This window comes from Podarcis gaigeae (genome assembly GCF_964106915.1).
Source record: "Podarcis gaigeae genome assembly, chromosome: 18".
Taxonomy (NCBI): Eukaryota; Metazoa; Chordata; class Lepidosauria; order Squamata; family Lacertidae; genus Podarcis; species Podarcis gaigeae.
Genome location: NC_139696.1, coordinates 7386082 through 7399755, shown reverse-complemented (window position 1 = coordinate 7399755; position 13674 = coordinate 7386082). Strand labels below are relative to the sequence as shown.

The 13674-nt window shown below is 48.4% G+C and overlaps 3 protein-coding genes across 4 annotated transcripts in view; 2 read left to right on the top strand and 1 right to left on the bottom strand.

Moving 5' to 3' along the window:
• LOC310835517 (uncharacterized protein) overlaps positions 1 to 13674 on the top strand; it is a 691527-nt gene that overhangs the window by 134035 nt on the left and 543818 nt on the right. The window lies entirely within an intron of this gene.
• TNFAIP8L1 (TNF alpha induced protein 8 like 1) overlaps positions 1 to 13674 on the bottom strand; it is a 222375-nt gene that overhangs the window by 189922 nt on the left and 18779 nt on the right. The gene's annotated exons all lie outside the window — the stretch shown is intronic.
• Positions 1810 to 13563, top strand: MYDGF (myeloid derived growth factor). Its single transcript, XM_083720794.1, has 6 exons — positions 1810 to 2019; positions 3612 to 3662; positions 5116 to 5177; positions 8126 to 8207; positions 10591 to 10663; positions 12930 to 13563. The coding sequence occupies exons 1-6, from the start codon at positions 1840 to 1842 to the stop codon at positions 13007 to 13009; spliced, it is 528 nt and encodes a 175-aa protein (XP_083576920.1). The 5' UTR covers positions 1810 to 1839; the 3' UTR covers positions 13010 to 13563.

The window sequence follows — 13674 nt, the reverse complement described above, 5'->3', positions numbered from 1 at the left end:
GGGTGCCACTACCAAGAAGGCCCTCTGCCTGGTTCCCTGCAACCTCACTTCTCACTGTGATGGAACCGCCAGAAGGCCCTCAGAGCTAGACCTCAGTGTCCGGGTTCAACGGTGGGGGTGGAGACACTCCTTCAGGTATACTGGAAACGTCCAGGTGCTCGGAAACGTCCTGGGAGCCAATTTCAGGACCGGTGTTATATGGTCTCGGCGGCTGCTCCCATTCGCACAGAGATAAACCAACATAAATTGTCCAACATAGAAGCAATCATGTCTGAATTGGCTCTCGCTATCTCCAGCCTATACAGGGAGAGGAAGAAAACCAGCTCTCTTTCTGATTGCTTTCCCTGGGTAGCCAAGCTATTCCTTGAGAACACTTTACACCTCCTTATTTCAGCAGCTTTTTGTGAAAGAACATACTGTATATATCCTTTGGTAACAAAACAGTCCATGCAACTTAATTCATTTCTCTGCCAAATGTTCCATCATTTGGAACCCTGCGAACCGTTCTGGTTGCCTTATGTTTAAATGTTATTTTAAAAAATCTTTTTGTGTTTTAAAATGGAAATCTTCAAATACGGGGCAGGCAGGCATTGAACCTAAATGTACTGTTTTCTACCACCCCTCTTCAGCCTCTAGAACAGGACAGGTAGATGAATCCAAATAAACAATCATCACTAATAATAGCTGATCTATTGCTATTTTTGGGGGGGGGGGGCAGAAGAAAATCTTACACACACGCCCAGCCCCCATACATTCAAAGTACATGGATTCCCCAGGAAACTATCTTTTGTTTTGTTTAGTCGCGTCCGACTCTTCGTGACCCCCTGGACCAGAGCACGCCAGGCACTCCTGTCTTCCACTGCCTCCCGCAGTTTGGTCAAACTCATGCTGGTAGCTTTGAGAACACTGTCCCACCATCTGGCCCTCTGTCGTCCTTCTCCTTGCGCCCTCCATCTTTCCCAACATCAGGGTCTTTTCCAGTGAGTCTTCTCTTCTCAAGAGGTGGCCAAAGTCTTGGAGCCTCAGCTTCAGGATCTGTCCTTCCAGTGAGTACTCAGGGCTGATTTCCTTCAGAATGGTGAGGTTTGATCTTCTTGCAGTCCATGGGACTCCCAGGAGTCTCCTCCAGCACCAGAATTCAAAAGCATCAATTCTCCGGCGATCAGCCTTCTTTATGGTCCAGCTCTCACTTCCATACATCACTACTGGGAAAACCATAGCTTTAACTATACGAACCTTTGTTGGCAAGGTGATGTCTCTGCTTTTTAAGATGCTATCTAGGTTTGTCATTATTTTTCTCCCAAGAAGCAGGCGTCTTTTAATTTCGTGACTGCTGTCACCATCTGCAGTGATCACGGAGCCCCAAAAAGTAAAATCTCTCCCTGCCTCCATTTCTTCCCCTTCTGTTTGCCAGGAGGTGATGGGACCAGTGGCCATGATCTTGGTTTTTTTGATGCTGAGCTTCAGACCATATTTTGCGCTCTCCTCTTTCACCTTCATTAAGAGGTTCTTTAATTCCTCCTCACTTTCTGACATCAAGGTTGTGTCCTCTGCATATCTGAGGCTGTTGATATTTCTTCCGGCAATCTTAATTCCGGCTAGGGAATTAAGAGCTACAATTCCCATTGTAGAAGAAACGTGCTTTCTATCTGCGCTCTTCGACGTGGGGGAAAAAAGGACTCGACAGCAAAGGGTTAACCATCCTTAGCCCGCTGCAAAGATGGCCGCCGGGGCGTCAAGGAAAACACAATGCGCATGCGCAGGCAACGCGAAGGACGTGGTTTGGCCACCGCGGCTTGCCGTAGCCCCCGCCCATCCGGGTTTTTCCCCCCTCCAAAGATGGCGGCGCCCAGGTCGGTCAGAGCTCGGCGGCTTTGGAACGGTCTGGCGACGGCCGCCGCCGCCTTCCTCCTCCTCCCTCTTCTTCCCGCGGCGGAGGCCGGGGCCGAGGGGGACCAAAGCACGGCCGAGTTCGACGTGAGGCCCGGCGGAGCGGCCCACTCGTTCTCGAAGAGCCTGGTGAGAGCCGGACGGAGGTGGCGGCCGCTGGTTGGCTGAGGCGCGCCTGACCCGGCGGACGGGGCAGCGCTCTGATTGGCTGGAGCGAAGCCCCGGGCGTGGCCTCGCGGCGGAGAGGGCGGGGCGTGTCCCTTCGCGGCACCCATAGTTAGGGGGAAACTTTGGTTCTGTTGGGCTTGGCACCTCTCAGCCTAGAAGTGTGTGCACTTCTCATTTCTGTTAATTAATCGTTAATTAATTATTAATTAATTAATTAATTATATTAATTAATTATATTAATTAATTAATTATATTAATTAATTAATTAATTAATTATATTAATTAATTATAAGCACACTCTTACCAATTTTTATTTCAATTGTTTCATTTTGTTGCTTGTTTATTGTTTTTATTGCATTTATTTATTTATTGCAGCAGTTGCATTTTTTGCCTTCACTTATTGCAGTAATTACATTCATTTTAAGGGACGTGGGCGGCGCTGTGGGTTAAACCACAGAGCCTAGGACTTGCCGATCAGAAGGTCGGTGGTTCAAATCCCCGCGACAGGATGAGCTCCCGTTGCTCGGTCCCTGCTCCTGCCAACCTAGCAGTTTGAAAGCACGTCAAAGTGCAAGTAGATAAATAGGTACCACTCCGGCGGGAAGGTAAATGGCATTTCCATGCGCTGCTCTGGTTTGCCAGAAGCGGCTTAGTCCTGCTGGCCACATGACCCGGAAGCTGTACGCCAGCTCCCTCGGCCTATAAAGCGAGATGAGCGCCGCAACCCCAGAGTCGGCCACGACTGGACCTAATGGTCTGGGGTCCCTTTACCTTTATTGCAGTAATTGCATTTATTGCATTTACTTATTGCGCATATTTATCTATTACATTTACTTATTGCAGTAATTGCATTCATTTATTGTGCATATTTATTCATTTATTGCAGTGAATGCATTCATTTATTGCACACATTTATTTATTGCAGTAATTGCATTTGTCTCCTACCTTTCCCTCCATGGACCTCCAAGGCGGTTCACATGGTTCTCCTGACCCTCCTCATTTCACCCCCACAACAACCCTGTGAGGTAGGGCTGGGCCGAGGGAAGGCAGTGACTGTCTCCTTTCCCCCGGTCACATCAAGAGAGCTCCATGGCTGAGTAGGGCATTTGAACCCTGGCTTCTGCCGGGCCCTAGTCCAACACTCTATAACCGTTACCCCACACTGGCTCTGGGAGAGTTTTCATATTACAGTGGTACCTCGGGTTACATACACTTCAGGTTACAGACTCCGCTAACCCAGAAATAGTTCTTCAGGTTGAGAACTTTGCTTCAGGATGAGAACAGAAATCGTGCTCCGGCGGCGTGGCAGCAGCGGGAGGCCCCATTAGCTAAAGTGGTGCTTCAGGTTAAGAACAGTTTCAGGTTAAGAACGGACCTCCGGAACGAATTAAGTACTTAACCCGAGGTACCACTGTATATATTCATTATATTTTATATTCACACTTCATTGTTCGTTTTCTCGGCTCCTCTCTTGATAACCTGTTAACCAGCGTTGTCCCATGGAAGAAAGCGCTGAGTCTTTTAAAACCCTCGTTTCTGTTTCTTTTCTTCAGGGAGACTACACCTGCACCTTCACCTATGCTGCTCAAGGTGGGACCAACGAAGTGAGTTGTGTTAATCCTAAAACCAATTTTACTTAGCTTTCCCCCCAGCTACTGCCCTTAATTCTGAATCTGGAGCGACACTCTTCAATTCTATAAGGTGGAACACTTAACATTTTCCTAAACTGTTACATTTGGTGTGAGACATTGCTGCCATAGGCATTGTGAGGTGGGGTAGAGGGGGAGAAAAATTTTTCCCTCCCCACCCGCAGTGTATGTGTGGGGTTTTATGTCAGCGTCACATCAATAGGTTCTTCATCTGTTCATTTAATAGACTCCAATGGTGGTGAAAGAGATTGGGGAACCCAGAGCATGGTTGATTGAGGGCGGGCTGGTGTGGAGGACTCCCTGGTCCTGAACGGGGTAACTGTGCCCCTGAAGGACCAGGTGCGCAGCCTGGGAGTCATTTTGGACTCATAGCTGTCCATGGAGGCGCAGGTCAATTCTGTATCCAGGGCACCTGTCTACGAGCTCCACCTGGTACGCAGGATGAGACCCTACCTGCCCGCGGACTGTATCACCAGAGTGGTGCATGGTCTAGTTATCTCCCGCTTGGACTACTGCAATGCGCTCTACGTGGGGCTACCTTTGAATGTGACCCGGAAACTACAACTACTACCTTTAAAGCCCTAAAAATTTGTTAAAGCTGAGTGTGAAGTGTTATGTATTTTTATGTGGAAATCAATAAAAATTTAATATAAAAAAATAAAAAAATAAAGCCCTAAATGGCCTTGGCCTAGTATACCTGAAGGAGCGTTTCCACCCCCATCGTTCTGCCCAGACGCTGAGGTCCAGCGCTGAGGGCCTTCTGGCAGTTCCCTCATTGCGAGAAGGAAAGCTACAGGGAACCAGGCAGAGGGCCTTCTCGGTGGTGGCGCCCGCCCTGTGGAACGCCCTCCCACCAGATGTCAAAGAGATAAACAACTATCTCACATTCAGAAGACATCTTAAGGCAGTCCTGTTTAGGGAAGCTTTAAATATTTATTTTATTTAGGGAAGCTTTTAATGTGTGACATCTTAGTGTATTTTTGGTCTTTGTGGAAGCCGTCCAGAGTGGCTGGGGAGGCCCAGCCAGATGGGCGGGGTACAAATAATAAATTACTATTATTATTATTGGTTGAATTTGGTAGATTGCTGTGAGATTTATTTGTGTGTGAGAGGGGGTGGGAGGTTGTTGGGTCAAGTTAGCCATATTGATTTGTATCAATAAACCCCAGTTGTGGGGTTTATGTTGTTGTCTTGTTGGGCTGTGTATGTAATAAAATTGAGCCATAATGGGATGGAGACATTCTCTTTTGTTTGTCTCCTGCTGATTTCAATTTGTTGGTTAGCTTTCCTAGTAGCGGCTGCAGTTTGCTCACGGCTACGTTTTATCTGATAGCCAGATCTTGCTTATCTGATAGGTAAGTGCGGGCCTAAATGCTGAGATTGACTGTTACTCCTCTTCCCTTCCAAGAAATGGCAGATGAGCATTGGGATCAGTGAAGATAACCTGCTGTTTTCCTGTTCCATCTGGAGGTGAGTAATAATAATAATACCTTTCCCGCCCCGACCTGGCCACAGTGATCCATGCGACGGTCACCTCCAAGCTTGACTACTGTAATTCACTCTATGCGGGGCTGCCCTTGAAGCTGTCCCAGAAACTCCAGCGGGTGCAGAATTCTGCAGCGAGGCTCCTCACGGGGTCTCTGCTAGGGAGCATATTCACCCAGTGCTTTTCCAGCTGCACTGGCTCCCGGTAGAGTACAGGGTCAGATTTAAGGTGTTGCTTTTGACCTTTAAAGCCCTTCACGGCCTAGGACCCTCGTACCTACGGGACCACCTCTCCCGGTATGCCCCACGGAGAGCCTCAAGGTCCATAAATAGCAACACCCTAGAGGTCCCGGGCCGTAAGGAAGTCAGATTAGCATCAACCAGGGCCTTTGCAACACTGGCTCCCGCCTGGTGGAACGCTCTGCCTCATGAGACCAGGGTCCTGCAGGATCTGATTTCTTTCCGCAGGGCCTGTAAGACAGAGTTGTTCCACCTGGCCTTTGGCTTGGAGCCAATTTGATTTCCTCCCTCTCCTTCTTTTTTCCTTTCCTTCTCCTCCTGCGATGAGGCTACATTTTAATATTTTAATGTTTCATTATTTTAATGTTGTATTTTAATTTTGTTTTTAAGTTGTAATCATTCAACTTGTTTTTATTATTGCTTGTAAGCCGCTCTGAGCCTGGCCTTGGCTGGGGAGGGCGGGGTATAAATAAAAATTATTATTTATTATTATTATTATTTATACCCCGCCCTCCCTGGCCAGAGCCGGGCTCAGGGCGGCTAACACCAGTAAAATTACAATTAAAACATAATGAGAAAAAAACCAATTTAAAATACTGGTTAAAATGCAGTTTAAAATGCAGCCTCATTTTAAAAGTAGCCCATAGATTAAAACCATAAGGGGAGGGAAACATAAGGGTCTGACGGAGTCCAAACCAAAGGCCAGGTGGAACAGCTCTGTCTTGCAGGCCCTGTGGAAAGATGTCAAGTCCCGCGGGGCCCTAGTCTCTTGTGACAGAACGTTCCACCAAGTCGGGGCCAGTACTGAAAAGGCCCTGGCCCTAGTTGAGGCCAATCTAACCACCTTGCGACTTGGGACCTCCAAATTGTTGTCATTTGTGGACCCTAAGGTCCTCCGCGGGACATACCAGGAGTGGTGGTCCTGTAGGTAGACCGAGGTAAAGTTCTCAAACCAAGACGCTATTTCCGGTTTTGCGGAGTTTGTAAAGGGAATCGTTTGTAAACAGGAATGTTCTTAAACCGAGGTACCACTGCACTGTATAAGTACCCAGGGTGCACAGGACAACTCTATACCTTCTCTCTGCTTTCAGATACCAACCTTGCAGCAACATGCAGTGTTGCCAGATTCTGCACAGCAGCGCTCAAAATTCGTCAGACGATGATGACCTGTGCCTCAAACTAGATTTAATGAGCACTCGCATCAGAGTGCTCTGTAGACCGATAGCTGTAGTCTTGTATGTGCTAACCTCTTATGCTCTGCCACATCCGTCTAATGTTCCTAACCCTTCTTTTAGACTTCCCTAGCTTCTTTTAGATTTTTACAAACTAAATATTTTTCAGATTTTAAATGACTGTACCCCCCCCTTTGGGGACGCGGGTGGCGCTGTGGGTTAAACCACAGAGCCTAGGACTTGCCGATCAGAAGGTCAGCGGTTTGAATCCCCACGACGGGGTTGCTCGGTCCCAGCTCCTGCCGACCTAGCAGTTCGAAAGCACGTCAAAGTGCAAGTAGATAAATAGGTACCACTCCGGCGGGAAGGTAAACGGCGCTTCCGTGCGCTGCTCTGGTTCGCCATGCTGGCCACATGACCTGGAAGCTGTACATTGGCTCCCTCGGCCAGTAAAGCGAGATGAGCGCCGCAACCCCAGAGTCGGCCACGACTGGACCTAATGGTCAGGGGTCCCTTTACCTTTACCTTTTTTAGCCCCCCCTTTATGCTGGTCTATGACCATAATAAAGATTTGGTTTGGTTTGTATATCCAACTTCCAAGAGACTTCGATCTACTTCCACTATAAGAAAACCTGGCAGTGATCTACCCATTGGATTGACCAAAGCTGTTGAGCTTCTTGGGAGAGGACCAGCCACAGTTGTTGAGCTTTTTTTGGACATTGACCTGTTCGCCATTCCTGGGATAGGAGAAGTGTTGGGATGGGCTTGCAAACCCCGCCTTGTAGATTGCATCACTTTTTCTCTGCTTCACAACTGTCCGTGGATTGCAGGGCAAAAGTCTGCGGAAGTTGGGACTGTGGCATGTTCTAAATCACACAAATAGCCTCTTCGACTACGGTGGGCTCCCTGCCGTGCATGTTCAGTGTGGGGAGGGCTGTGAGGCCAGAGCCTGTTGGCTGCGCAGCAAAGATCACAAGGTCAACAAGGACGTTCCTGCTCTTCCCCTCCCCTAGTTTAAGCACCTGAACATCTCCTCTTAATCACCCAGCCTGACATGTTTGCATAAATAAAGGACCCCTGGATGGTTAAGTCTAGTCAAAGGCAACTGTGGGGTTCCAACGCTCGTCTAGCTTTCAGGCCGAGGGAGCCGGCATTTGTCGACAGACAGCTTTCCGGGTCATGTGGCCAGCAGGGCTAAACCGCTTCTGGTGCAACGGGACACTGTGACGGAAAGCATAGTGCACGGAAATGCTGTTTACCTTCCTGCCGCAGTGGTACCTATTTATCTACTTGCACTGGTGTGCTTTCAAACTGCTGAGGTTGGCAGGAGCTGGGACAGAGCAACGGGAGCTCACCCCGTCATTGCGGGGATTCAAACCACCGACCTTCTGACTGGCAAGCCCAAGAGACTCGGTTGTTTAGACCACAGCGCCACCCGCGTCCCTACATATAGCCCACATACAACCTCTTCCTCTCTTAATGCTGTGGCTTTACATTTTGTCCTTTCCTTTCACGTCCAAGGCCTCAAGGAAAGTCGTACCTCTTCTTCACCCAGTTTAAAGGCGAGGTCAGAGGAGCGAAGATCGAGTATGGCATGGCCTACGTAAGTCTTTTCTGTTTCTAGGGTGCGGTGGGGGGCTGGCCAAAGGTCTCTACTTGGATCCTTGGCATCTCCACATAGAAACGGCCCTGTCTAAATTTCATTGTGTTTATTTATAGCAGTGTTTGTATGCTGCTGCATAATAAAAAAAATACAAATAAAAACATACCAGAAGTGTTTACAGCAATAAAACCACACAATAGAAACCATAACAATATTAAAAACAGACACCAATTGTTCTTAGTTATTGAATACAGTTATTCAATTGTATTCTTTTTTAATTAATTCATTTAACATAATTATTACAAAATATAAGCAAAATATTGCAAATACATACATAAAGGTAAAGGTAGAGGGACCCCTGACTATTAGGTCCAGTCGAGAGTTCACAAGGAGATGTTAAATACTATCTTTCATTGCCATCCTTCCTTTCCTGTTTATGACCTCTGGGATTTACTAAATGCATTCAGCATTCCTCCTTGATTCCTGTTTTATTTACCTGGACATGTAAAGGTAAAGGTAAAGGGACCCCTGACCATTAGGTCCAGTCGTGGCCGACTCTGGGGTTGCGGCGCTCATCTCGCATTACTGGCTGAGGGAGCCAGCGTACAGCTTCCGGGTCATGTGGCCAGCAGGACTGAGCTGCTTCTGGTGAACCAGAGCAGCGCACGGAAACGTCGTTTACCTTCCCGCCGGAGTGGTACCTATTTATCTACTTGCACTTTGACGTGCTTTCGAACTGCTAGGTGGGCAGGAGCAGGGACCGAGCAATGGGAGCTCACACCGTCGCGGGGATTCGAACCACCAACCTCCTGATCGGCAAGTCCTAGGTTCTGTGGTTTAACCCACAGCGCCACCTGCGTCCCTAAATACATACATACATATATATATATATTTCAGATGACCACACACATATATCTAAAAAGAGCAAAAAAGGAAAATGAAGAAAAGAAGAAGAAAAGTTGGAAGAATTTCTTCCAAATTCTACAAATATCTCAATATGAAAATAATTGTATTCTTAATGGCCTTCATAGGTCTGATAGGCTAGAAAAGGTATCATCAGGTATTTGAAAGTTGGCACAGGAAGTACCTGCTGAATCTCTTTTGGCAGGGAGTTCCACAGGATTGGGGCGATTATTGCTATTATCAAATGAGCCTCCCCCACCCCTGTAGTGATCGTGTTGGGATATCAGGGTTTGGGCAGTCCCTGGACCTAAGTTGTGCAGGGCTTAGTAGATTAGCCCTGAATGGGGTAACTGTGCCCCTGAAGGACCAGGTGCGCAGCCTGGGAGTCGTTTTGGACTCACAGCTGTCCATGGAGTTGCAGGTCAATTCTGTGTCCAGGGCAGCTGTCCACCATCTGGTACGCGGGCTGAGACCCTCCCTGCCCGCACACTGTCTCGCCAGAGTGGTGCATGCTCTGGTTATCTCCTGCTTGGACTACTGCCATACGCTCTACATGGGGCTCCTTTTGAGGGTGACCCAGAAACTGCAACTAATCCAGAATGCGGCAGCCAGACTGGTGACTGGGAGTGGCCGCCGGGACCACATAACACCGGTCCTGAGAGATCTGCATTGGCTCCCAGTATGTTTCCGAGCACAATTCAAAGTGTTGGTGCTGACCTTTCAAGCCCTAAACAGCCTAGGCCCATAATACCTGAAGGAGCGTCTCCACCCCCATCGTCCAGCCTGGACACTGAAGTCCAGCTCCTTCTGGTGGTTCCCTCCCTGCGAGAAGTGAGGTTACAGGGAACCAGGCAGAGGGCCTTCTCGGTGGTGGCGCCCGCCCTGTGGAACACCCTCCCGTTAGATGTCAAGGAAATAAACTACCTGACTTTTAGAAGACATCTGAAGGCGACCCTGTTTAGGGAAGCTTTTAATGTTGCATGTTTTATTGTGCTTTTAATATTCTGTTGGGAGTTGTCCAGAGGGACTGGGGAAACCCAGCCAGATGGGCGGGCTATAAATAAATTATTATTGTTATTATTAATACAACAGACTTGAACCTGGCTCGGTAGTAAGGGGAAGCCACTTCAGGCCACTGAGAAAATCAACTAACAAATAAGTAAGCAAAGACCTACAGGTCCTTCTGCCAGTCAGTGTAGACCAGGTGTTGGGAAACATTGTTCTGCCAAACATTGCTTGGCCACAACTCCACTGGCCAAGGCTTGCTGCTGGGGGTGATAAGAATTGGAGTCTGAAAATAGCTGGCAGTCCAAAGGGTTCCTTCTCCACACTTGGTGTTGATGGCATTGGGCTTGGATAGACCCAGTGGCCTGAATCAGTGGAAGGCAGATTCCTGTGTTCCTGTGAAGACTAGTTTGAGCAGCAGGCGGGAGAGAAATTTTGGGACATGCCCGTCTGAGTACCTTCTGTCTTGTTGCAGTCCACGGCTGCGGTTGGAGGGCAGAGTGACGTTCCCTTAAAGGAGGAGGAATTCCAGGTGACCGAAACGGCAGGTGAGTGGCAGCGGGATGGGCTGATGACACTACTTCGGGGGTACAGAGGGCTGCTTGGGGCGGACAAAAGCCTCCAGAGCGTTTGTGGCAGAAGAAGTTAGAGGAGCTCAGCACCACATGTGGTAGAAGATACCTTCCCTTTCCTTACATTTCCAACACTCATTGGTTCTTGTCTTGTACATTTTAGCTAGTTTAAAGGTAAAGGTAAAGGGACCCCTGACCATTAGGTCCAGTCGTGGCCGACGTTGCGGCGCTCATCTCGCTTTACTGGCCGAGGGAGCCGGCGTACAGCTTCCGGGTCATGTGGCCAGCAGGACTAAGCCGCTTCTGGCGAACCAGAGCAGCGCACGGAAACACTGTTTACCTTCCTGCTGGAGCGGTACTTATTTATCTACTTGCACTTTGAGGTGCTTTTGAACTGCTAGGTTGGCAGGAGCAGGGACCGAGCAACGGGAGCTCACCCCGTCGCGGGGATTCGAACCGCCGACCTTCTGATCGGCAAGTCCTAGGCTCAGTGGTTTAACCCACAGTGCCACCCGCGTCCCTTTTTAGCCAGTTTAGCTGGTGTTAAATACCATCTGTACATCATTTCACAACATTTTCTTTAAGGGCACTGCATGCAGTAAAATCGATACCTTCCTTCCATAACCTTTCCCAGGATTCTAACTGAATATTATATCCAAAATCTTTAGTCCATTGTATCATCACCCGATATAAAGCTCACTAGGTGGTTTTGGGTTTGCATCCTAAACTGCTTCCCTGGAGTGAAGTAAGGATTTTTAAATATATTTTTTTAGAGTCATACTGCATATCATCATGAGCTCACTGGAGCAAAGTGGGATATCAATGCAATTTGCATGCAATCAATCAATCAATCAATCAATCAATTAATCTATATCTATCTATCATCTATCTATCTATCTATATCTATCTATCTATCTATCTATCTATCTATCTATCTATCTATCTATCTATCTATCTATCTATCATCTATATCTATCTATCTATCTATCTATCTATCTATCTATCTATCTATCTATCTATCATCTATCTATCTATCTATCTATCTATCTATCTATCTATCTCTATCATCTATCTATCATCTATCTATCTATCTATCTATCTATCACTCACTCAAGCTTCCATGTTTGGTGGCAGTGTACCGGGTGCAAGGGATGTGCCGGAGAAGGCTGTTGCTTCTGACCTTTCGCATGTATGGGGAACGGGAGCTTAACCGTCTCATCTGTGGCTCCTAAGCAGTGGCCGGTTTTCTGAAGCTTGTTCTGCAGTTCAGATAACGTACGCCGGCTCTGTCCTCTTGTGGGCAAATTGCTTACTGGAACTGTGTTGTTGTTTAGTCGTTTAGTCGTGCCCAACTCTTTGTGACCCCATGCACCAGAGCATGCCAGGCACTCCTGTCCTCCACTGCCTCCCGCAGTTTGGTCAGACTCATGCTGGGAGCTTCGAGAACACTGTCCCACCATCTCGTCCTCTGTCATCCCCTTCTCCTTGTGCCCTCCATCTTCCCCAACATCAGGGTCTTTTCCAGGGAGTCTTCTCTTCTCATGAGGTGGCCAAAGTCTTGGAGCCTCAGCTTCAGGATCTGTCCTTCCAGTGAGCACTCAGGGCTGATTTCCTTCAGAACGGAGAGGTTTGATCTTCTTGCAGTCCATGGGACTCTCAAGAGACTAGTAAAGGTAAAGGGACCCCTGACCATTAGGTCCAGTGGTGGCCGACTCTGGGGTTGCGGCGCTCATCTCGCTTTACTGGCCGAGGGAGCCAGCATACAGCTTCCGGGTCATGTGGCCAGTATGACTAAGCCGCTTCTGGCGAACCAGAGCAGCGCACGGAAACACCGTTTACCTTCCCACCAGAGCGGTACCTATTGATCTACTTGCACTTTGGCATGCTTTCGAACTGCTGGGTTGGCAGGAGCTGGGACCGAGCAACGGGAGCTCACCCCGTTGCGGGGATTCGAACCGCCGACCTTCTGATCGGCAAGTCCTAGGCTCTGTGGTTTAACCCACAGCGCCACCCGCGTCCCTCTCAAGAGATTGCTTGTGGGCAAATTGGTTACCTGTGCCCGTTTGGTCTGAGAACAAATCGTGTCTCCACGGCGCCACCTGCGTGATCCTACACGACAGATGGCCATCCAACATCTGTTTAAAAAGGAGAGACTGTTCCGCTGTTGAGCAGCTGTGCTCCTGCCTTTCCTTGTGTTTTGTGCCCTTCTGTTCACCCTTCTGTCGTCTTCTCTCCTTTGCAGTGTCTCACAAGGAAGGCAAATTCCGCTCAGAACTCTCCAAGCTGCTGATCATCGCCAAAACGGCCCACGACGAGCTGTGAATCGCCGAGTTCCCATGCCTGTTAGAAGGTGCTGTGCTTTGCTGGGGACATTGCAAGCGGATCTTCTGGCCGACACTTGCAGGGTGGGGACCTCTCTCCTGTGCTACGCTGGAGTAGGAATTGGGAAAAGTGTTTGCAGAACTACACAGTGCTTCGGCACCACAAACCCTGAAAGCTCCTCTTGAGATGTTTCTGGTGTTCTGCTTTGGCAGCGGTCTCTCGGAATACGAATTGTCACCGGCGGTGCGGGGAATAAATTTGGGGCGCCGTTTATCATCCTAGCAATCTTCGTTTCCAGTCTGATGGTGCAGTACCAGATCTGGGAGAGACCAGCGGCAGCTGTCACAGAGAGACTGCGTCCGAAAACCATCACAGACGTTTCGATTCCTCTGATCGTTTTTCATCCAGAAAGGACCAAATAAATACAGCGGCGCATTCCCTCCCCACCTTGTCTTCCCCCTCCGTAAGCCAGCTTAATAACCACAACAGAATCCCACCTTCTCTCTTCCTTGGTGAAAAAGGGCAATAGTTCGAATAAATCAGAATATATATATATATCTTACAGTTTGCCTCTCTTAGTCTCTTTGCTGCGGCTGCTGCGGCCATTTCCTGGGCGCTAATAAAAATTGGTGTGCAAGTCTCGTCTATCTTGCTCTCAAGAGCAG